General features: G+C 45.6%; 2 protein-coding genes across 4 annotated transcripts in view; one reads left to right on the top strand and one right to left on the bottom strand.

Moving 5' to 3' along the window:
• Positions 1 to 25,278, bottom strand: part of LOC147030228 (leucine-rich repeat-containing protein 3-like) — a 51,270-nt gene that overhangs the window by 15,529 nt on the left and 10,463 nt on the right. The window contains exon 1 of one of the 3 annotated variants that reach the window (XR_015056268.1): positions 5,210 to 5,683. The exons of 1 other annotated variant lie outside the window; for it this stretch is intronic. The gene's annotated coding sequence lies outside the window, so the exon portion shown is untranslated. Of the gene's footprint in view, positions 1 to 5,209; positions 5,684 to 25,278 lie in introns of those variants that run through there. One more of the 3 variants, XM_085874073.1, reaches the window with a different exon arrangement.
• On the top strand, positions 20,353 to 21,968 carry LOC147030229 (serine/threonine-protein kinase Chk2-like). The gene has a single exon (XM_085874067.1). It carries the CDS (start codon positions 20,491 to 20,493, stop codon positions 21,853 to 21,855), a length of 1,365 nt encoding a protein of 454 aa, XP_085730193.1. The 5' UTR covers positions 20,353 to 20,490; the 3' UTR covers positions 21,856 to 21,968.

Here is a 25,278-nt window from a genome sequence, read left to right as displayed (position 1 = left end):
TATTAACAAAACTACAGGTGTTTTAATCAACATTAACAAAACTAATGTATCTTAATCAACAGTAACAAAACTACAGGTATCTTATTATTAACAAAACTACAGCTATTTTAATCATTATTAACAAAACGACAGGTGTCAATCAATATTAACAAAAGTACAGGTGTCTGAATCAATATTACCAAAAGTATTGGTATCATTATCAACAATAACAAAAATACAGGAATCTTAATCAATATTACCAAAACTACAGGTATCTTAAACAATATGAACAAAACTTCAGGTGTTTCAACAAAAAACAAGTACAGGCATCTTAATCAATATTAACAATAACAACAACAATAAAACAACAGCCATCTTAATATTAACAAAACTACAGGTATTTTAATCAACAAAAACATAACTACAGATGTCTTAATCAACATTTAACAAAATTACAGGAATTCTCATGAACAATAACAAAACAACAGGTATCTTAATCTTCAATAACCAAACTACGGGTATCTCAATCAACAACAACAAACCTACAGGTATCTTAAACATTATAAACAAAACTACAGGTATCTTCATTATTATTAACAAAACTACATGTATGTTTAATCAACATTAACAAAAATACAAGCATCTTAATCAATATTAACAAAACTACAGCCGTCTTAATCAACAATAACAAAACTACAGGTGTATTAATCAAAAATAACAAAATACAGGTTTCTTAATCAACAATAACAAACACAACAGGTATCATATTCGACATTAAATTAAACAAGATATCTGCGATCACAAAGTAATCGCAAAGTGTAAGCCTCCATTGGTGCCTGCGATCCAATGATGGCCATATTATTTTCGGATCGCCATATGAACCTGACCTTCAACATTTAGGGAAAGAGTATAAATTAAGAAAATGTGTCCCCATCTACAATCTATCCATAAAAATGAACATTATGAAAATCGGAGGAAAATTATTCCATGTTATTATCAAAAAGGTGTTATGTGTTAATTATGTCACATTCCGAAAAAGTAGGTCAAGGACACGAAACAAATATCTGATGCACAACTTCAGTGCAGATACACTATTCTGATGCAAGAACAAATTGAGTGATGACAAAAAACACGTTTTTTTTTTTCAGACCTGCATTTGACCTCGACCTTTAACCTGGAGGGGTATGATGTAAATGAAGCATAAATGCAACTTGCACTTGGCTATCTAAAGAGGGCAATTTCGTTCTGATCAGACAAACCTTAGTCGAGTTATGGTGAAAATGTTAAGTTGTCTATAATTATGTCATGAGCTTAAAAATTAGGTCAGGGTTAAAAAAATTATGTCGACCCCGTATACTTTCTATTCATATTATCGATGCAAATTTCATTCCGAACATCCCAGCCGGCTCTGAGATACGGAAATTCATACAGTTCGGAAATTGGCAGAAAGAAAAGGGAAAAAAACCTGAATGGTGGTTTCGTACCACTATGAGTCGAAGAATCTCTGGGGTACCACTAAACATTGGGAGCACTAATTGAAGAAACAAACCCGTCAACAGGTACAGTATAAGCTTCCCCTTAACCTATAAGGGAAGGGTTAATAATATAGTGTGAGAACACTTATTTGGACACCGTGATAAGAACAGGACATTAATGAACACCATGTTCACAAAAACTGTGATGCTTTGAACCCGATCAAAGTGGGGTTTGAACCACAGATTATTGGTTGAAGGCAAAAAAGATGGAATCGCTGTGGGTACAAAACAAACCCATCACAACTCGTCACTCCGTGAGATACGTCGGTGTACTTTACACTCACAGACTCATTACAACTCGTCACTCCGTGAGACACGTCGGTGTACATTACACTCACGGCACTGTGAGATCGTCCATTGCAGTTATAAAACAATCTATCATTCAAGACTGTGGCCCAAACCATGACTACCCAGCACACTTTGTCTATCTATTACCAAATCGTGACTACCCAGCACGCTTTGTCTATCTATTACCAAACCGTATCTACCCAGCACACTTTGTCTCGCCTTACCAAAGGGTGTCTACCCAGCATACTTTGTCTATCTATTACCAAAGGGTGTCTACCCAGCACACTTTGTCTATTATCAAACCGTGTCTACCCAGCACACTTTGTCAAGCCATTACCAAAGGGTGTCTACCCAGCACACTTTGTCTATCTATTACCAAAGGGTGTCTACCCAGAACACTTTGTCTATCTATTACCAAACCATATCTACCCAGCACACTTTGTCTATCTATTACCAAACCATATCTACCCAGCACACTTTGTCTAGCCATTACCAAACCATATCTACCCAGCACACTTTGTCTAGCCATTACCAAATTGTGTCTACCCAGCACACTTTGTCTATCTATTACCAAAGGGTGTCTACCCAGCACACTTTGTCTAGCCATTACCAAAGGGTGTCTACCCAGCATACTTTGTCTAGCCATTACCAAAGGGTGTCTACCCAGCACACTTTGTCTATCTATTACGAAACCGTGTCTACCCAGCATACTTTGTCTAGCCATTACCAAAGGGTGTCTACCCAGCACACTTTTCCTAGCCATTACCAAAGGGTGTCTACCCAGCACACTTTGTCAAGCCATTACCAAAGGGTGTCTACCCAGCACACTTTGTCTATCTATTACCAAAGGGTGTCTACCCAGCATACTTTGTCTATCTATTACCAAACCGTATCTACCCAGCACACTTTGTCTATCTATTACCAAAGGGTGTCTACCCAGCATACTTTGTCTATCTATTACGAAACCGTGTCTACCCAGCATACTTTGTCTAGCCATTACCAAAGGGTGTCTACCCAGCACACTTTTCCTAGCCATTACCAAAGGGTGTCTGCGCAGCACGCTTTATCTATCCACTACCAAACCGTGTCTGCCCAGCACGCTTTGTCTATCCACTACCTGTTGCCATCGAATGGCCAATCAGCAATAATTAAAAATGGTGCGTTGTTAAGCTAATTAATAGGGCTCCATTCCAGACATGGTGGAGATTAACAATGGAATCCCCCGGCGATCACTATCCCGTAACCTAATGTCCGCAAGATTGCTGGAAGACGAACTGAGGCACGGATGTGCGTCTCTGCAGACTATCCCAACGACCAGAGCAGCATGCGTTTTGTACAAGGTCCACATAGATTTCGCACAAATCCGTACACGCTCTGCACAAATTTGCAAGTGTCCAACACGGGAGCTGCACGAATTCGCACATGCACACTCCAGGCTTTGCACACTCCAGACGCGAGTTGCTGCGCACGTTCCATCATCAGCATCTTGAGCGCCTGTTGCCATGGCAATCACGCGCCACGAAACTCATTGGACCGAGGCCACGGTCATGACGTAACAATTGAATATATATTTTGTGACATCACACATTCAGAATGGCTTTCCTGTTGCATTCGTCGATTTGACATCATTTGTTTGTTCTCTGATCGCTGCGAGTTATTGATCAACTTTCCATGTCCAAAAATTCACAGTTAACAGAGGAAATTGTGAAATTTAACCAATTTATTCATAAGAAACGTCTCATGGAATATTTTTCACAGAACGCATTCGAGAGCTGTTTTGGATGACCTAATGGGATTGATAATTGCTTTGGATGGGCTAATTGAATTGATATCTGTTTTGGATGGGCTCATTGGATTGATATCTGTTTTGGATGGGCTAATTGGATTGATATCTGTTTTGGATGGGCTAATTGGATCGATAATTGCTTTGGATGGGCTAATTGGATTGATATCTGTTTTGGATGGGCTAATTGGATTGATAACTGTTTCGGATGGGCTAATTGGATTGATAACTGTTTTGGATGGGCTCATTGGATTGATAATTGCTTTGGATGGGCTAATTGAATTGATAGCTGTTTTGGATGACCTTATGGGATTGATAATTGCTTTGGATGGGCTAAATGGATTGATAATTGATTTGGATGGGCTAATTGAATTGATAGCTGTTTTGAATGACCTTATGGGATTGAAAATTGCTTCAGATGGGCTAGTTGGATTGATAGCCATGTTGGATGACCTAATGGGATTGATAATTGATTTGGCTGGGCTAAATGGATTGTTAATTTCTTCAGATGGGCAAATTGAATTGATAGCTGTTTTGGATGACCTAATGGGATCGATAATTGATTTGGCTGGGCTAATTGGATTGTTAATTGCGCAGATGGGCAAATTTAATTGATAGCTGTTTTGGATGACCTAATGGGATTGATAATTGATTTGGCTGGGCTAATTGGATTGTTAATTGCTTCAGATGGGCTAATTGAATTGATATCCCTTTTAGATGACCTAATGGGATTGCTAACCATTTTGGATGACCTAATAGGATTGATAGCTGTTTGGGATAACCAAATCGGATTGAAATTGCTTCGGATGGGCTAATTGGATTGATCATTGCTTCAGATGGACTAATTGAATTGATCGCTGTTTTGGATGACCCGATGGGATTGCTGATTGCTTTGGATGACCTAATGGGATTAATCATTGCTTTGGATTGGCTAATTGAATTGATATCTGTTTTGGATGGGCTAATTGGATTGATCATTGCTTTGGATGGGATAATTGGATCGATAGCCCTTTTGGATGACCTAATGGGATTGAAATTGCTTCGGATGGGCTAATTGGATTGATCATTGCTTCAGATGGACTAATTGAATTGATCGCTGTTTTGGATGACCCGATGGGATTGCTGATTGCTTTGGATGACCTAATGGGATTGATCATTGCTTTGGATGGGCAAATTGGATCGATAACCCTTTTGGATGACCTAATTGAATTAATAGCCGTTTCGGATGACCTAATGGGATTGATAACCGTTTCAGATGACCTATTATGGGATTGATAGCCGTTTTGGAGACCTAATGGGATTGATAGTTGTACCCCAGCCAACGCAAAAGATTAATGCTCTGTTTTCCATATACACAAACGTGTAGGAGTGGAAACCAAATCTTTATGCCTTATGAAACGTGTCAGGGAACCTTGCAACGAAGACACGTGGACCTGTCACGTTGGTGCGTGCATGATGATCACGTTGTTTCACAATATGTCTACTTAGTATAAAAGATATCCGAGGACTAGCGAGAGTAAAAAAAAAAACACACACCTGTTGAAGACGTGTTTGTAAAGCGGTTAACAAACAAATATTAGTGGTGAAGAAGCATGTCACACCCGGACGGTTGTTCGCAACTTACCTCATTCAGATTCAGATCTCTCACCTCCACGTCCTTTCCCAACCTGCTTTGTGTACCTGGAGCTCATAATGACCGACTGGGTGACGCGCATTGACACCACACGGGGGTTAAACCCAGACGGTCTGTCTTGCTTCCCGCCATGGGAGATCGGTCGGCCAGGAGGACGTATCGCCGTGGACGAGTCCAAACCCCAACCAACAACAATACCACGGCTTGTGCTCCACGAAGTCAAACGTCTCTCGATCGTTTCACTCCACCCCCACACACACACCTTTTCACAGCCTTGCACTCCTCCCTACTCTGTTCAGGTTCTTCCCTGCTTCTCTGCTTCACACACGTGCTAACAACTCCAGCAGCCTGTGATCTGATCCGTTCGATCCAGGAATTAATTGGCTGCCCCGAGTCCCGACCAACGTTCAAGTGAACATTCCTCCAGGATCTCAGCGGATCTCATCAGTGTCCTGAACACCTTGATTTGCTTGCTCTGCTCTTCTGAGATTGGGGGCGAATTGATTTTGTGCTCACAGCCATTAATACCCCCTCCCTCTGGTTGTGGTCAGTAAACAATGTATATCGTCAACCCACCCTTGCAGAGGATGGAGAGGGAGTTATTTTGTGCCCATGACCTCACCCTTGGGGCACCCCCAGGATGTAGGTAAAAATTGGTGGCCGAGCCGTTTCAGTGAACAGACAGACACGCTGTATTTCAACATGATTTGCATCATTATGTACAAAAAATATAAAGGTTCAAATTCACTATTACACCATTACTAATGCATCCCAAGCATGGTTACGTCAAAATCCATTTACTGGGGGAACTCTGAGATTGAGAGGCAGGTGGATCCACCATGCTTAGTTTCCTTCTGTTGAACCATAAAAACTCTCCATGCAAAGATGACATGACACAGTGCCCTCCATCAGCACTGGAACAGTGAAGTCAAATTTGTTGTTATTGCTATATATATATGTATATATATATATATATATATATATATATATATATATATATATATATATATATATATATATATATATATATATATATATATATATATATATAGTTGCGAATTCGCGCCCGCCGGCATGCGAACGGCCACGTAATTCGAATCGCGGCACGTCACCCACTAGATGGACAATTCTGTCGTGACCCTCTCGGACCAACGCCAGGAGCTAGTCACGGGTGGGCCTTTCGACCTCACCACAATCGTGCCAATTGGCCAGCCGCGTAGGATAGGGTTGTTCGCCAAACTCGACCTACCTAAGTACCCACGCGGATGGTAAACCGGGCGATCGTACCTCGCCACAGGTCGACTCCGGACATGAGCCGCTTGGGCGGCCCGTTCCGTACTATCGGGATAACCGAGCGGTGTTATCGTCGACCTGGACAGTTCAGATTAATTACCGGGATGTTGCACCCACTATGAACCCCTTACGTGAAGCAGGATGGAGAGTCAATTAAAAGGAAGGAGACGAAGCGAAATGGGCACAGTTCAACATGCAAGCACTTTATTACGCGACACATGGAAAGCACGTATATACAGCCATACACAAAAAGCAAATGTAATACAACCGACTAACGCGTACACACGGCAACACTTACATAGTTTTACTTCACAGACGGCGCCAACACACATTTACACAAAAGCAAAAGAAAGGAGCCACCCTCACAGACAAGGAGGCAGACAGGCCCGTAGGCCAAATGTGCGCGGGACCTAGAGGAGCGGCTAGGTCCGCGAGACCGGGGAGGTCTTACCCACGTCCTCGTGACGCGTTGGCAGGCAAGCCGCAAAGTGTCCGCGCCGCTGTGCCCCGACTCCGGGCCCCTGGAGTGCTTGTTGGCACCACGTTTGGGGTGGGGGAGGAACGGGGCCCCCTTTTGCACTATCTCAGTGCAGGGGAAGGGGAAATTGTTGATGCCCTGGGGGCGGGGCAGTGGCTGGCTGAATTGGGTCCCGCGACGAGACGAGCGATCCCCCACACCGCAGCCTTGTCGCCGACTGCCGTCCTCCTGGCCTCGGACCCGAGCTCCCCTGCCCCGACCAGCCGCCCGCACTCGACTCAACTCCACCAACGCGACGCTCCTTGTCTTCAAAAGCAACTCCTCGACGACACACTCTCCTCCTCACTCAACTTCAGGCTCAACTCCAGCGCCCGAGTCGCCTTCCGCTCGCACCTTTATAGCGCTCAGGAGGCGCCGATATGCAAATTCCCGGACCAGGACGCGATTGGAGGCAGGCCCACACCGCCCCCCCGGTCAGCCATTGGTCTGGCAAAAATGGGCGTGAACCTCCCCTGATCCTAAAATTTGCATAGAAGGAACCTAGACGGAATTCACCTCCACGCGCCTGGAGGCGGGGCCAAGCCGCCTCGCGCTTGCCCATTGGACGGAGAAGTGGGCGTGAAGCATTCCTCATCCAAATTTTCCCCTCGGAAAGGCCGCCATTCACGCTCATGGCTTGGTGCGTTCGGCACCAATCGCCAAATGGGCCCGAGACAGCCCGACGTTCAGTGTTCACAGGTGGTGCGGGAATGGTCGTAGAAGCGATGATGTGGGATGAAGTTGTGAAGGTAAAGGCGAAGGTGGTGGTGTGGCGTCGTTGTAGTGTGGTTGGCGCTGTGGTGGGGATGGCGTGGTTGTTGAGATGCTGTTTGTTTGAAATAAAAGATAGCGAAAGAAAAACGACTAACTCAAAGCGTCGCAGCCCGGATGGATCACATAAATTCCCTCTATACAACGGGTTTGGGCTAACTACACATGTACCTATGGAGATATCTCACCTGAGGGCCCTTTATGGTGTAATGCGAATTTCCACAGCCGTAACAACATATATATACATACATATATATATACATACATATATACATACATACATATATATATATATATATATATATATATATATATATATATATATATATATATATATATATATATATATATTTGGATTTGACATCCAAGATTTGGAACAGTGAACTCAAGAAATTTGTATTTGAGACCAAAAGATGAATATGGGGCAAGAGTACATAAGGTCAGGTTTATTTATTAGTATTTATATGCATATATGTTTTACCTTTGTACAACAATAACACTTCTTACTGTTTGTCCAGTCCTCCCATTTTAAGTAACCATAACTATTGGAACAGATTAACTTAAAGGAAATTAAAGTAGTATAATATTTAATATTTGGTTGCATATCCACCGGGCGTAGTGGCGTGCGCCTGTAATCCGGCTACTCGGAGGCTTGGGTTGGAGGATCGCTTGAGGGAGCTCTGCACTGGGTTGTGCTATGAGAGTGTAGGGCAGCCCGGAATCATGGCGAAACCCAATCTTTATCCCTGTGTCGTAAGAGGCGACCAGGGTTGCGTCAGGAAGGGCATCTGCCGTAAAACCTGTGCCAAATCAGTATGCGGATCATAACGGATGATCCGCTCTGGCGACCCCGAGCGGGAGCAGCCGAAAAACGAACAACAACAACATTTGGTTGCATATCCCTTCCATGCAATAACTGCATCGAGCATGTGACCCATGGACATCACCACACTCTTAGCATCTTCCTTTGAGATGCTTTGCCAAGCCTTTAGTTTACTGTAGCCATTTTCTGTTGTTTGTTTTGCGGGGTTTCTGACTTTCGTCTCCTCTTCAGCAAGTGAAATGCATGCCCGATTGGATTTTAATCAGGAGATTCACTTGACCAGGTTAAAACCTTCCACTTTTTCCTCTGATGAACTCCTTGGTTAGGTTGGCAGTGTGTTTTGGGTCATTGTGTTGCTGCACGGTGAAGCGTCACTCAATGAGTTTAGAGACATTTTCTTGTACATAGGCAGACTAAATGTTTCTGTATACTTCAACATTCATTCTGCTGCTGCCAACATTAGTTGCATCTATCTATCTTCTTCTTCTACAACAAATTACAAAAAAATGTGTCCTGTAAAAGTGTGTCCATCTGCAAGTCCATCCGTTCATCTGTCAGTCTCCTCCATAACTCCAAACCATGAAACCTCATGGCCTCAAACTTTGCATGCATATAAAAGGAACTTCAAGGTGGTGCATGGATGAAAATTGGGTGTTTCGGTTAATTTAAACACCCCTTTTAAAGATAATTTAGGGAGTGCTCATCACGGAAAAAAACAAAATAATCCTCACCAAGATGGCGGCGAGCCATCTTGGTCAGTCCTCGGTCAGCTCGCAACTAAAGAGTCTTACGCCGCAATTTTTTTGGCCTGCTCAACAATGCCTTGGCTTGGAACAGGCTGCAACAATTTCTTAACATTAAAGTTTTTTTTTCACTTTCCTCACTTATATCATTGATTGCCTAATTGTCAGGTACCAACAAACAAACCAACAATTGCTGGATACATTGCAATACTTGTAAATGCCCGGAGATGCCAGCGATCATGGCTGTATTTAATTCCACACATGCCATAAGCTCTAGAATCTCTTAAACTAAGCTGAATCACAAAATTTAAGCTCCAGAATTGAACTCAGCAGGAGTTCCGACTGCGAAAAAAAGTGTTCATTTGTTGAATTCAGACATTGCTTGGTCGTTTCTGGGTGTATGGGTTTATGAAACAGGTGATCAGTAATCGCTTGCTCAGCCAGCCATTCTGCTGGAGTGCTTGCTTGAGTGCTTAAGCCACTTGGCAAGCACTCACCAAGTTGGTTGATTTTTCGTTTCAAAGCCACCAGAGGTACGGCCCGTTGCTTTGCTGATGGAAATACCATTCTTTGCGTAATTGCGAAAAAAAATAAAAAGAAACGTAATAAAAACAAGTCATAAGACGACAATGGTTCACGAGCGGTATTTGACGATGTAGATTGTTTCAGAAGTCAAGGATGAGACAATGTAATAATTTTTGACCAAGTTATAAAAATGATCAACATGATGTGGTACGAGTGACAGGTTATTAGCTGCAAAATGTCGAAAACCCGGTTTCGTTCAACACCTTTCAAAATTTGACCTTTGCATAACCTTTAAAGGTCACAAAACAATGTTGTGGACATTAAAAGAAGGAAACAGGATACGTGCTATAGCTTAATGGAGTTAGTTCGTCAAAGAAGGTCGAAAACCCGGTTCGATTCCCACAACTTTGAAAATTTGACCTTTGTGAACTTTAAAGGTTACAGGTCAAGGATTATGACCTTTGGTGCAAAACTTCCTCTGGAACATTCCAGGAACAATATAACGTCATATAGGCTATATGGCATTTCGCACTCCTCGGATTATCCATACTTTGATGAAATCAGCGTAAAAACAAACTTGAAGGGGGCGCCATGGGCAAGGTGTTGGAGATAGAGCAAAATGGTTTCAAGATTTTACGTGGGGAATGACCTCAATATTATGCATAAAAAATATTGTCATCCTAGCTCTCAAAGTTTGGGCGATCGTATGATTTTTATGTCAAAATTCGCAATTTTCTAAGTTTGTGACCTTGACCGTGGGACGAAAATGAAAAATCGAGCTCTGTGGCTATGCAGGTGCCATTGGGCTAACCAAATACTGAAACCCCTGCCAGATTCGACAAACCCCTCGGAGAAGATGGATTTTTATGTCAAAATTCGCAATTTTCTAAGTTCGTGACCTTGTGACCTTGACCTTGGGACGAAAATGAAAAAAAATCAAGCTCCGTGGGGCTTTGCAGGTGCCATTGGGCTAACAAATACCGAAACCCCTGCCAGATTCGACAAACCCCCTAGGAGAAGATGCAAATTGAAATCGGCTACCCCCTAAAAACAAAATTCGCAATTTTCCAAGTTTGTGACCGTGTGGCCTTGACCTTGGGATGAAAATGAAAAAAAAAATCGAGCTCCGTGGGGCTATGCAAGTGCCATTGGGCTAACCAAATACCGAAACCCCAGCCAGATTCGACAAACCCATCGGAGAAGATAATTTCTTATGTCAAAATTCGCAATTTTCTAAGTTCGTGACCTTGTGACCTTGACCTTGGGACAAAAATGAAAAATCGAGCTCCGTGGGACTATGCAGGTGCCATTGGGCTAATTAAATACTGAAACCCCTGTCAGATTTGACAAACCCCCAAGGAGAAGATGCAAATTGAAATCGGCTACCCCCTAAAAACACGTTTTTTGGGCGTGGCTCCGCCACAATGGGCGCACCACGCCCATTCTCAGGAAAACACAACAAGATCATGGTATAAACCTTGCACCAAAATTTTATCAGGATCGGATCAAAACCCACGGAGCTATGCTCGGGACAGACAGACAGACAGACAGACAGACATACAGACAAGCCAGTAGGCGGACATGGGTAGTCGCCTACCCAATAGAACCTGACGCGATGAGCCGGTTCGATGGGGAATGACCTGAGGATTAAGCACGAGAAAATTCATGATTCTAGCTTCAAGGGTTAATGCTGCAGATTGTTTTTTCGTTAAAATACCCCCACATTTAGAGGTTCTTCGGCCGTTGCTTGGCAATGGAGGGGTCCATAGCAACGGTTCTTTCTCACACATAATTAGGATATACCATGAACCTACCATACCAGTTAAATGTATATCTGACTCATAGTCTCTGAGATATAATGAACTTCGTTATTTTATTGTTTTTGACCAGGGTTCATTCAAAGTCTATCTTCTCCAACAGTTTTCATACGATCCGGCTGTAAATTTTTGACAATATGGCTGAATGTACTGTCCACAGTCGATCATGACCCGATTTTTGATTTTCGAAAAAATAAGTTTTTTATGGTTTTTCAAAAAAATTCAAAGTCCCGTTGCTAGGCAACAGTGGTGTCCATAGCAACGGTTTTCATTTGCACACAACTAGGTCATGGTATGAACCTACCAACCAAGTTTCATCGAAATCGCCATTGTATTAACTGAAATCGCCATTTTAAATACTGATAATAAGGGAAGAACAAATCTCAAAAAAAACATTTTTGGATTTTTTTTTTTCGATAATAATTTAATAACAACAATCAAATATGTACAAAGACGATAATGCAAATTCCTATAATGAAAGAAAAACGTGAGGTAAACGAAATCTAAATCTAATTGAGGCACCTCCATGCAGACTTAAATACACACAAGGGGGCAGATAAAACCAAGGAAAATAATCCCTCCTTTATGTCAGCACTTAGCTTGGTCCACATGGCCTTTTTGGAATGCGGAATCGAGGCGCTTTGTCGACGTGCCCAAAATGGCGCCTAGTTGTTCTCTCGCAGCAGGAAGAATGTACGTCAGGCAATTTGTGAGCGGTAATTAACACCAAGGCTCAGAGACTCCATGCAGATTCATTTCACGAACGAATATGCCGACTGTTCCTCTCTTGCACCCAGTCTGTTCACAACGATGGGCCACACGACGAGACAATTTTGGAGGTCCTGTGAGAAGGCCACGAGGCACACTCTCCTTCCCTCCTCAGAAACATACACACTTCACGGCTCAGCCAAACCGTCAATGGCCAAGGTCCTGCTCAGCACGCGAGCCAATTCACACAGCACGAACACAAGAATCGTGCAGCCTTCATCATGCCGAGAGCAAAAGCGAGATTCTCCGTGTCCTCTGACTAATGTCCTCTTCCAACCGCGTGCGTCCCTTGGTTACTATTCCGCAACCTTCCAATCTGATCTGCTCCTCCCACGCCCTCTTCCTCGTCATGCGTCTCACATGATATGGTGTGGTAGCCATGTTGGAAAAACGGAAAAACTTTGGACCTCTGTATCTCTGAAACGGCACCAAGGAAAAAAATCAAAACTTGGCACATAGCAAGTACTCCTCATGGGGAATGAAAGTAATTTTTATGACGTCATAGGTGTCCGTGTTATGACATCATAATTGCATATGTAGAACGCCACATCCGATCAATATGAAAAATTTCGAGGATCATCTCGGGATAAAATGGTCCACGGAAAAAAATAAAAATAATGACATCATCGGTCACGTGATTTGGCAGGCATATTGTTTTTTTATCTTCAAAAATCTTCTCTGAAGTGGCTGAACAAATCGAGGTGAAACTTTACATGCATGAACACCTGTCCATGAGGAACAAAAGGTTCACACATAAGATATCATAGGTCACATGGTTCGGTAACCATATTGGATTTACCCGAAAACCAATAAGAAAAATACACCACTCAAAAGAAGTCTTGGTGAAGGTCTGCAATCTCCAATTGCTATTTTTTTTGTTCTAATTGCACTGGCCCACGGGCTAACACCAGATGCCTGAAGCATGAGGCCTGAAGCCTGAGATCTATGCGTACTGTTGCCTTCACAAAATGGTGGAAGTATGATTTTTTTTTTTTCCTCTGCTACCGAAGTTGAAGGAGGTTATGTTTTCACCCCTTTCTGTCTGTCTGCTTGTTTGTCTGTGTGCAGGATATCTCAAAAAGTTGTGGACGGATCCGGATGAAATTTTGTGGACATGTTCGGTGTGTGACAAGGACAAATTGATTAGATTTTGGGGAACATCCGGATCCGGCTCCTCAAATTTTTAAAGTGATTCTTCACCATTGAGACATTTGGGCGAAAAAGGATATATAGCATGATATCTCAAAAAGTTGTGGATGGATTCGGACGAAACTTGGTGGCCTGGTTGGGTGTGTGAAAAGGATGAATCGTTTCGATTTTGGTTAAAATCTGGGTCCAGATCTGGATAGGAGACTTAAAAAAATTTAAAGGTGATTCTTCACCAATGGGCTGCAAGTGTTCCCTGAACCAATGGTGCATCATGCGATCTCCCTCTGCTGGTCGTTGTTTGGTTCTGCTACTTACCATAGACATGGTAATGTGCATACTAAATTGCTGGAATATCAAACATTGATGAAGAACCATCGGTGTTTACCTTGGGATTTACGTAAATTTGGTTGTTCTGCAGATAAACAAATGCACAAAACGTTTTTGGATCACGTGATGGGAAACAAAACGCTCAGTTGGAACAGCATGTTTATATAATGTTTATTAATCAAAACTACCTTGTGTCGGAAATGGGGCAACAAATGGATGGACATAAAGGCGGATATTACTTTGAGCTTTCAGAAAAGCTTGATTCACGGATGTCGTAATGTAGTCCACTCGAAGACCGCTGCGAGGAACAAAACCTCACGAGTTCCAACAGAAACACCTTATCTTCCCAAATGAAGTCCCGGCTCCCATTTAAATTACACTCGAATATAAGATCCGTCACTTCACTGATGGGTGGTTTTACCAACAGGTTTTAAGAGAAAATAAATAAAAATTAACTTTAACCCTTTAAAAATCGTGTGATTAAATAATTGAATACCAGCTGTTTTTTCATTTCTTTTTTTCACCTGTGTTACAAGTAGAGCGACCTGCTTTGTGATGCTTTAAAAGACGGTGTAATAATTGGAAATACTGTTTGATAGGGCAATAGATTACTGTTATATGAATAAAATGGAAGTGTTAAAAAAAACAAGCTCAAATGAGTTAAGATCCTCGCCCTCTTAATGACGTCATAAAAACGAATATGACGTCATTGTGATGTATCAGGTTTGCGATAAATTATCTGTGCTAATGCCCGGCTTGATTCCCGCAAACAAAATTCAAACAGCTTGCCTAGTTTCGGAGATAATGGTATAGGCGATTTCCATTAGCGGCGATATTATGACGTCAACTTTTTTTCTAGGAATAATTTCCAAAATCGGAGATGGTTACTGCCTGCGCGTGGGCTTTCTGCATATACATGGCAAGTTTCACGAAGATCCGATGAAAACTCTGGGTTGTGAAACAAAAAATGTCAAAAAATAGGAATGACGTCATAAAAATTGATATGACGTCATAGTGATGTATCTTATGTGCGGTAATTCATCTCTGCTAATGCCCTGTTCGATTCCCGCAAACAGAATTCAAAAAGCTTGCCTAGTTTCGGAGATAATTTTTTCGGCGATTTCCATTAGCGGAGATATTTTGACGTCATAACTTTTTTTCTTGGAGGAATTTTCAAAATCGGAGATGTTACTGTCTGCGCAGGGTATTTTTACATATATACGCCAAGTTTCAGGAAGTTACGATGAAAACTGTTAGCTGTGAAACAAAAAAGTCCACAAGAAGAAGATGAAGAACAACAACGTGAGTAAGACTTCGAGATCCTCCACAAGGATCTAAAAAAGTATTGAATAAACAAGCGTTTTCTGAACCTAATAGATATGAGAAATGGAACTGAATGAGACTCACCATTTATCCTGGAATGCCTATGTGTCCCGATTATTGAATAAGAATGATCCAGGCAGTTTAACCAACACTTGCAGAGTTTCAAATCACATTTTCTTTAATTTAAAATACCACAAATGCGTCGGTAAAAATCCGTGTCCTTTCCAGATGCATGCACATGTTCCGGCAGACCGAGGAAGAGTCGCTCTCGCCTGCTGCAGTGGAGATGATGCCACACATGGGCGGAGCATAAATATGCACGAGGCAAAACATGAATACGCATTTTGTAGCCGACTGATAGGCTGGATCTGCTTCCGGACCTGAACTAAAATCTAATCAGCTTGTTCGAGTCACCTACCCAACCTGTCCAGCAAATTTCGTCCAAATCCTTCTATAACTTTTTGAGATATCATCCTATATATAATTTTTTGCCCTTTCTCTCAATGGTGAAGACGAATCACTTTTTAAATTCTTGTATCCGCATCCGGATCTGGATCATCACCAAAATCTAATCAATTTTTCCTTGTCACACACCAGTCAGCATCTCAAGGAGATGGGGATGCGCCAGGCGTCTGCTTGGGGGATGGCCAGATGGAGGCCCTTGGAGTGGACGCTGACTGAAAATTGGTTGTTTGGGTGAATTAAAACACCCCTTTTGAAGATAATTAACGGCCTTATTTAATTATGTCCTTCATCAGGTGATCCTTGGCCACCTCGCTCTCTTGGGTCTTAAGGGTTTCCTGGGTAACCTTGCTACGGTCTGAAGCCGCCAAGTTTGTTGGCCTGCTCAACCATCCCTTGACTTGGAACAGGCTGCAACAATTGCTTAACAATAAAGTTTTTTTTTTTTCACTTTCCTCACTCATATAATCGAATGCCTGTTCATCATCGCTACAAATTGCGGGGTACATTGCAATGCTTATAAACACCCGGAGACGTCAGCGTTTGTTACTTTTTTCATTTCCGCACATCCGTTCGCCACAAATGTCTGTTAAACTAAGCAGAATTCCAAAATTTAAGCTCCAGAATTGAACTTACAAACAGTACCGACTCCCAGAAAAGTGTTCATTTGTCCAATTCGGACATATGTGACATTTCGGGCATCTCTGGGAGGTATATGTTTAATATGACGGTTCAGTGATTGCCAATTGCGTGCCAAGGGGAGCTGTTTCTTATCTTACGATTTCGTTGGAGTGCTTGCTTGAATGCTTAAGCTACTTGGTGAGCGCTCTCCAAGCTGCTTGGTTGTTTGTTTCAGGAAAAAGTACACGTGCTTTCAATCTCACAATGATTAGACGTACGTTTCCGCCATTGTTGGCTCCCGCGGTACCCTGCTGTGGATGCCTTGGGAAGTGTCTCATCCACTGAAAATATGCAATTATATTTTTACAGGACATAGGTTTGTTTAACCTTTCTGTGTGATCTCCTTTTGTAATCCACCTCACTTCGATGTTGACACTTATAAAAAACAATTATGTCCATCCTACCAGATGTTCCCTATGTTTGTTTAAGCTTTGAAGGCACAGAGTATCAATCGACATTTTGTGTTCTGGGGCTTGATACATTTTTGAATTGAATTTCGCTAATTTCCCACTTTAAATCTAATCCTCTCTCAAAGAACTCTGTTCCAAGGTAAATATTTGTGTTTGTCGTTTTTATGTACTTCATGCGTGTGTACATTTGCACGTGTGTATGTAAATACGTATACTGCAATTCCACAATGTCAATGACATGTGGCACTGATGTGTGTGTTATTGGTCGTTGGTTGTTATCTTCATATCGGGGTTTTAGAACGTGGGAATGGAGCCCTCCCAGGTCTCAAAGCATCCACCTTCGTATGTGTGTGTGTGTGTGTGTGTGTGTGTGTGTGTGTGTGTGTGTGTGTGTGTGTGTGTGTGTGTGTGTGTGTGTGTGTGTGTGTGTGTGTGTGTGTGTGTGTCGTTGATTGGTATCTGCACATGCGGGTTTCAGAATGTGGAATGGAGTCCTCCCAGGGCAGGTTCAAAGTATCCACCTATATTTCAGTAAGGGGTCACGATTCATGGACCAAGCTGTGAAGTTTTTTGTTCTCAAAGTTTTGTGCCGATGGCTCTCTTTGGGATTGTCACTGAGCCTCAGACAGCTTCTAATGGTAGTTGTTTGCAGTATTATTCCCAGAGATGGTTTTAAATATCTCTGTGAGGTTCTTTATCATCATTCCTGCAGCTCCAACTATGACTGGTTCAACTTTGGCATTCTTCAGCTTCCTGGATCTTTTCACTTCATTCTTGAGGTCTTGGTGTTTGGTCATTTTCTTGATTTATGCATCGTTGAGTCCAAAATCACTGGTATTAACAACTCACTTAGCAATGCCTTCTTCTCTTTTTTGTACCTAAGTATGATATCTTGTCACAAAGCTTTGTTTTTGATGTACACGCTCAATAGGATCTTTAGGTTGTACATTAGCGGTACTTACATGTTTTCAGTGATTGCTTTTGGTTTATGTTCCCACAAATTCTTTGGAACTGGAATATCAAAGTTTTTGCAGATGTGCCAGTGGTTAACTTTACAAACAAACTCTGTTGTGTCGTTGTATGTACAGCTGTTCTGACATGTTTTTTTTTTTTTTGTTCGGGGATTAAGCATAACATATCACTCTCTGTGCTAATGCCACCTCCACCCCTCACCTTTCTCTCTCTCCTCCCACACCTATGTGTGTCTCTCTCTCTCTCTCTCTCTCTCTCTCTCTCTCTCTCTCTCTCTCTCTCTCTCTCTCTCTCTCTCTCTCTCTCTCTCTCTCTCTCTCTCTCTCTCTCTCTCTCTCTCGAAGCGATGTTTATTTTGCCAGCACCTGGTCAACATCAATCACATGGTAAAAGCATTGGAGCAATTAACACATTACTTTGAACCAACGGCGGTGGAGTCGCTCGGTGTGTTAGCTCGATGTGATTTGCGATAGTCATGTGCTGGCAATACCTTTATAGCGAACGTAGTGAGCTTCATACTCAACGCGTGCACATGAGAGAATAGGAAACAACAACAACACAGTACCCTGGCAATTTGGAATCCGTGTCGTTGGCTATGACCCTTTTGCTTCCGGTTTTTTTTTTACTCAACGCGTGCACATGAGAGAATAGGAAACAACAACAACAACAACAACAACAACAACAACAACAACACAATACCCTGGCAATTGGGAATCCGTGTCGTCGGCTATGACCCTTTTGCTTCCGGTTTTTGTCATGGGGAATGATGCGTACCGGGAGATAAAGGCATCGTCAGAGACATGAAAGACCCAAATATCAGACATGGTGTATATTTCCTCCACTGATTTTAATAAAGATATCTCCCGCATGATCAAAAAATAATTTTTAATCGGGATTTACATTATTTAATCGCTGATCCCAAATCCAGGCCGAAGTAATCGGAAATTGCAGCATCGAATGTAAGAAGAATTGTACGTTCACTTCTCGGCTTTGCCTATTCCATATTATATTCGATTTACTGCGATTACCAACCTAGTTCACATTTCTCTACTGTTTACTTAACCAACATTTCAAATACTAATGCAGGCCCGTACGTGCAAAAAAAAAGAAAAGAAAAAAAATTGTGACGTCAATCATGATGTCATAGCACCGTGTCCTGTCATTGGTTTGGTAAATAAATGGCCATAACTTGGGAACCACTTGTCCGATTAATATCAAACCTTGAAAAGGCACATCCACAGGGCCCCAGCAATATACCTGGCAAGTTTCAATTGGATCGGACCAGTGGTTGTCGAGAAACAGCGGTCACACACACACACACACACACACACACACACACACACACACACACACACACACACACACACACACACACACACACACACACACACACACACACACACACACACACACTGCTGGAATTATAGATTAAACGATTATACGTAAAAAAAATTATACTGCAAGTACCAAATTATAAATACCATATTTCTCTTCAAGCTGAGGAGGGCTGAAAATTGTATGTATGTATTGTTGCGGCCTCGTTTTGCTTCTCTTGTGGTAATATGTAAATATGTTTGTACTCTGGTTTCCGGTGTGGTTTCAACCGGAAGTGACGAGTGGGAGAAAAGCAGTTCACTGTGTGCTGTGGTCAATAAAGGATTTACCGATTCTGAAGGCCTCAGACGTCTTTTCTTAATAATAGTAACTTCAATTATAGTAAAATTCACAGGACGCAGTGACCGGAGCCTCAGGATTATACTTCCTGGTGTATCAGATATCCAGTATCAGATGATGATGATGATGATAATAATAACTTACATCAACCATGACACAAAAAAAAACATCATTCACCTTGTCAATCTCGTAATTATCATACTAATTTGGGTTTTGATTGTGCGAGGACGAGTCAATTACTGTTATAACCGTTATTATGTCCATATAACAATAATAATATGCCTGGTGTTAGTTTAATGGTTAGGGTGGTGGGTTTTGGATCCTTGGATCCTGAGTTCAAATCCCCCTCGGCTGTTGAATTAATACCAGGTGGGGTTAACTCGGCCTGTCATCCTTCTGAGGTCAGCAAAATGAGTGCCAGAATGCTGGTATACTGTGTCGGAGTGGTGACTCATCCAGGATTGTGTCCAATAGCCAAGGAGACTGCTTAGGCAGCACCAATGCTCTGCACAGAGTTTGGTCCCAATGGATGGGATGGAATAAATAATAATAATTGTATAAATGGATGCTCCCTTGATAATTCTAATTAGCTATAACTTTATCATTGTGCATTTTATTTCATTACGGGCAGCATGTACTTCTGCTGCAACACTCGCACCGAGAGCAGGTACAAGACGTGAACTGTTCAGAGTGTATCGTTTCAGCGTCGCTTTCACTTTCTCCCGCTTACCATTTCCATCCGTTCGGGACACGTTTACCTTTTGTAACCCACGTAAAATATAACTGGATAATTGATTTGTAAATATAGCAAATACACTCAAGAACATTAATAATTTTATACAGTGGCAAAACATTCGTCAAAATAACAGGGAACGGGAAACGGAAAAGGCGCGGTTCGATTCGATTCGATTCGATCGATGCACGGAGAGTGATATGGTGTGGTTCTCGGATTTGTGCTGCGAAATCATTGACGGAAAGCGAAGCTTCGCGCGGTCCGTGTAGCCACGATTAACTTCGATGGCTTCATCAGGCTCTTCTGCCGGTACCGGTACTGGTACCGGGTCTTCGGGGACAGGCGGTAGTGCCGCGACCGGTAGCAGCGCCGATACCGTCAGCACGCAAAGGACCGAGCCCGAGTGTGAGAGCCAAGACTCACGAGGGGACGGGGAAGCGCGGGTCGCGCCGTGGGGCATCATCATCCCCATCACGGAGGGCTTCCACTCGATGGAGTTGGTCAACACCGAGTACTCGTTCGGCCGAGACTTCAATTGCGACTACATTTTCCCAGACAACGACGCTCAACGTTACAGGACGTACAGCAGTCGACACTTCCACATTTTCTTGAACGGGGACCCGTTCATCCAAGACGACAGCATGAACGGCACGTACATGAACGGTAACCTGCTGAGCCGAGACGAGAAGGTCGTGCTGCCGAACTACGCGACGATCGCGCTGGGTGGGGCCGAGCACCACGTGCTCACCTTCTGCAACCTCATGCACCAGGACGGCCACAAGTTTCCCGACGGCTTGCGGGACAGGTACATGATCGCGAAGGAGCTAGGCACCGGGGTCTTCGGCCGTGTGTTCCTGGCGTTCCGCGTGGGCTCGCTCGAACGGGTCGCCATCAAGATGATCCCCAAACAAGACCTCGCGCTCCAGGAGGTGCCCACCACCAACGTCAAGGCCGAGGCTGAGATATTGCAGCAGTTGGTCCACCCCGGCATCGTCCGCTTCCTGGAGGCGTGCGACTCGGAGGAGGCCTTCTTCATCGTGCTCGAGTACGCCGACGGCGGAGAACTGTCGCAATGGCTCAAGCGCAGGAGAGTGCTGTGCGAGAAGACGAGCAAGTTCGTTTTTTACCAGATTGTCCTTGCCGTTCATTATCTCAACGAGCAGGGGGTCATTCATCGAGACCTCAAGCTGCAGAACGTCCTGTTGGCGTCCACGGATGAGGAACCCCTCGTTAAAGTGACCGACTTTGGTCTCGCTCGCATCGCGGGAGAGCAGTCGGTCGCTCGAACCCTCTGCGGTACGTTGCACTACCTGGCTCCCGAGGTCTTCGACGTTGGGAAGAGCAGAGCCGGTTACGGCAAGGCTGTGGACTGTTGGGCTCTCGGGGTCATCCTGTTCTGGTGTCTCTCCGGCCGTTCACCTTTCGTCGAGTGTCCGGCGGGCACGTCCATGGCCGAACAGATCCGGTCTCGACGCGTTGTCTTTGATCCGCAGGTGTGGGCAACCATATCGCAGTCGGCTCGTGACCTGGTCACGCATCTACTCACTGTGGACCCTTCCCGACGGTGCACCACGCAGCAGGCGCTTCAACACCCCTGGCTTCAAGACCCAGAGATGAAGATGAAGGTTCAGCGACTCTGGGAAGGCTGAAAATGGCGATCCTCGTTTCAAAGGCTTGATGGGAAACGAGAGGAGCAGGGGGAATGGTGGGTTTGAGGGAGGGGGACAAAAGGAGTGTGGAGGCTATAGGGGGAGTGGGGGAGGAGGAGGGCTGAGGGTTATATGTGACGGGGGGTAGGAGGAGGGAAGGGGGTTATATGTAGGGGGAGGGAGGAGGAGGACTGACGGTTATATGTGAGGGGGTAGGAGGAGGGAAGGGGGTTATATGTAGGGGGGAGGAGGAGGACTGACGGTTATATGGGGGGAGGAGGAGGAGGAGGAGGAGGAGGGAAGAGGGTTTGGAGGAGGGAAGAGGGTTTGGGGGGTAGGAGGAGGGAAGAGGGTTTGGGGGGAGGAGGAGGGAAGATGGTTTGGGGGGAGGAGGAGGGAAGATGGTTTGGGGGGAGGAGGAGGGAAGATGGTTTGGGGGGGAGGAGGAGGGAAGATGGTTTGGGGGGAGGAGGAGGGAAGATGGTTTGGGGGGAGGAGGAGGAGGAGGGAAGATGGTTTGGGGGGAGGAGGAGGAGGTAAGATGGTTTGGGGGGAGGAGGAGGAGGGAAGATGGTTTGGGGGGAGGAGGAGGAGGAGGGAAGATGGTTTGGGGGGAGGAGGAGGGAGGGAAGATGGTTTGGGGGGAGGAGGAGGGAAGATGGTTTGGGGGGAGGAGGAGGAGGAGGGAAGATGGTTTGGGGGGGAGGAGGAGGGAAGATGGTTTGGGGGGAGGAGGAGGGAAGAGTTTGGGGGAGGTGGGAAGAGGGTTTGGGGGAGGAGGCTGGTAGAGGGTTTGGGGGGTGGAGGAGGGTAGAGGGTTTGGGGGAGAGGAAGGAGAGGGTTTGGGGGGAGGAGGATGGGAGAGGGTTTGGGGGAGGAGGATGGTAGAGGGTTTGGGGGGTGGAGGAGGGTAGAGGGTTTGGGGGGTGGAGGAGGGTAGAGGGTTTGGGGGGTGGAAGAGGGTAGAGGGTTTGGGGGGTAGGAGGAGGGAAGGGGGTTGGGGGGTAGGAGGAGGGAAGGGGGTTTGGGGGGTGGAGGAGGAAGGGGGTTTGGGGGGTGGAGGAGGGTAGAGGGTTTTGGGGGAGGACGAGGGAAGGGGGTTTGGAGGAGGGAAGATGGTTTGGGGGGAGGAGGAAGGAAGATGGTTTGGGGGGGAGGAGGAAGGAAGAGGATTTGGGGGAGGAGGAGGAAGGAAGAGGGTTTGGGGGTGGAGGAGGAGGAGGAGGGGGGTAGAGGGTTTGGGGGGAGGAGGCGGGAGGAAGAGGGTTGGGGGTAGGAGGATGGAAGAGGGTTGGGGGTCGGAGGAGGGAAGGGGGTTTGGAGGGGTGGAGGAGGAGGAGGGAAGGGGTTTGCAGGAGTGGAGGAGGAGGAGGGAAGGGGGTTTGGAGGGGTGGAGGAGGAGGAGGGAAGGGAGTTTGGAGGGGTGGAGGAGGAGGAGGGAAGGGAGTTTGGAGGGGTGGAGGAGGAGGAGGGAAGGGGGTTTGGAGGGGTGGAGGAGGAGGAGGGAAGGGGGTTTGGAGGGGTGGAGGAGGAGGAGGAGGGAAGGGGGTTTGGAGGGGTGGAGGAGGAGGAGGGAAGGGGGTTTGGAGGGGTGGAGGAGGAGGAGGGAAGGGGGTTTGGAGGGGTGGAGGAGGAGGAGGGAAGGGGTTTGGAGGGGTGGAGGAGGAGGAGGGAAGGGGGTTTGGAGGGGTGGAGGAGGAGGAGGGAAGGGGGTTTGGAGGGGTGGAGGAGGAGGAGGGAAGGGGGTTTGGAGGGGTGGAGGAGGAGGAGGGAAGGGGTTTGGAGGGGTGGAGGAGGAGGAGGGAAGGGGTTTGGAGGGGTGGAGGAGGAGGAGGGAAGGGGGTTTGGAGGGGTGGAGGAGGAGGAGGGAAGGGGTTTGGAGGGGTGGAGGAGGAGGAGGGAAGGGGGTTTGGAGGGGTGGAGGAGGAGGAGGGAAGGGGGTTTGGAGGGGTGGAGGAGGAGGAGGGAAGGGGGTTTGGAGGGGTGGAGGAGGAGGAGGGAAGGGGGTTTGGAGGGGTGGAGGAGGAGGAGGGAAGGGGTTTGGAGGGGTGGAGGAGGAGGAGGGAAGGGGGTTTGGAGGGGTGGAGGAGGAGGAGGGAAGGGGGTTTGGAGGGGTGGAGGAGGAGGAGGGAAGGGGGTTTGGAGGGGTGGAGGAGGAGGAGGAGGGAAGGGGTTTGGAGGGGTGGAGGAGGAGGAGGGAAGGGGTTTGGAGGGGTGGAGGAGGAGGAGGAAGGGGGTTTGGAGGGGTGGAGGAGGAGGAGGAGGGAAGGGGGTTTGGAGGGGTGGAGGAGGAGGAGGAGGGAAGGGGGTTTGGAGGGGTGGAGGAGGAGGAGGAGGGAAGGGGGTTTGGAAGGGTGGAGGAGGAGGAGGGAAGGGGGTTTGGAGGGGTGGAGGAGGAGGAGGGAAGGGGGTTTGGAGGGGTGGAGGAGGAGGAGGAAGGGGGTTTGGAGGGGTGGGGGAGGAGGGAAGGGGGTTTGGAGGGGTGGGGGAGGAGGGAAGAGGGTTTGGGGGTGGAGGAGAAGGGAAGGGGTTTGGGGGTTTGAGGAGGAGGGAAGATGGTTTGGGGAAGGGAGGAGGAGGAAAGAGGGTTTGGGAAGGGAGGAGGAGGGAAGATGGTTTGGGAAAGGGAGGAGGAGGAGGAGGAGTGAAGAGGGTTTGGAGGGGAGGAGGATGGAAGAGGGTTTGGGGGGAGGAGGAGGGTGGAAGAGGGTTTGGGGGGAGGAGGAGGAGGGTAGAGGGTTTGGGGGTGAGGAGGAGGGAGGAAGAGGGTTGGGGGGTAGAAGGAGGGAAGGGGAATTGGGGGGGAAGGAGGAGTGAAGGGGGTTTGGGGGGGGTGGAGGATGAGGGAATCGGGTTTTTGGGGGTAGGGGGTAGGAGAGGAGGTGATAGAGAGTGAAGGAGTTGTTTGTGGGGAGGGAAATGATTATGGAGGAGAGTGGCAATAGAGGAGGCCATGTTGATCAACACAGTGATGCCATCCCATCCATCGTGAGAACAGTGTGACCACTCCTTGGCTTTTTTCACAAGATCTTAGCTCGTCGTTGTTCACCTTGGCGTCTTGGTTTTCCATAAGTTTTCTTGGCGTATAGGTTTTCTCTTATCGCTTTTCCTAAACCTTGTGAATTCTTGGCTTTTTTCATTGGCTCACCTTGGCATTTATGAAAATGAGTGGTCACACTGCGTGAGAGTCCCTGCAATAATCCCACAATGTGTACTGTAAAAGGAGACTTTTCCTGTTTTGTGGTTTGAGCGGTTTCCGACCCACCTGTTCCTCCTTTTTTGGAAGTGAAGCCGTTTTACTGGATGCTCAGTCACTTGATGTGTAATGACAATCATTGCATTTCACTTTATTTTATAAACTAATCTTAAACATTCCCTGTTTAAGATGTGCCGTTAAGGCAATTTACCCACTTTTGTTATCCC

This window comes from Eptatretus burgeri, chromosome 3 (genome assembly GCF_056783735.1).
Source record: "Eptatretus burgeri isolate ZD-2024b chromosome 3, Ebu_testis_v1, whole genome shotgun sequence".
Lineage (NCBI taxonomy): Eukaryota > Metazoa > Chordata > Myxini > Myxiniformes > Myxinidae > Eptatretus > Eptatretus burgeri.
Note: the sequence above shows the minus strand (reverse complement) of the source record. Positions and strands in the feature narration are given on the sequence as shown.

Bases quoted from the DNA above. Each gene is read 5' to 3' on its own strand.
- LOC147030229 (XM_085874067.1), top strand. From the start codon at position 20,491: ATGGCTTCATCAGGCTCTTCTGCCGGTACCGGTACTGGTACCGGGTCT.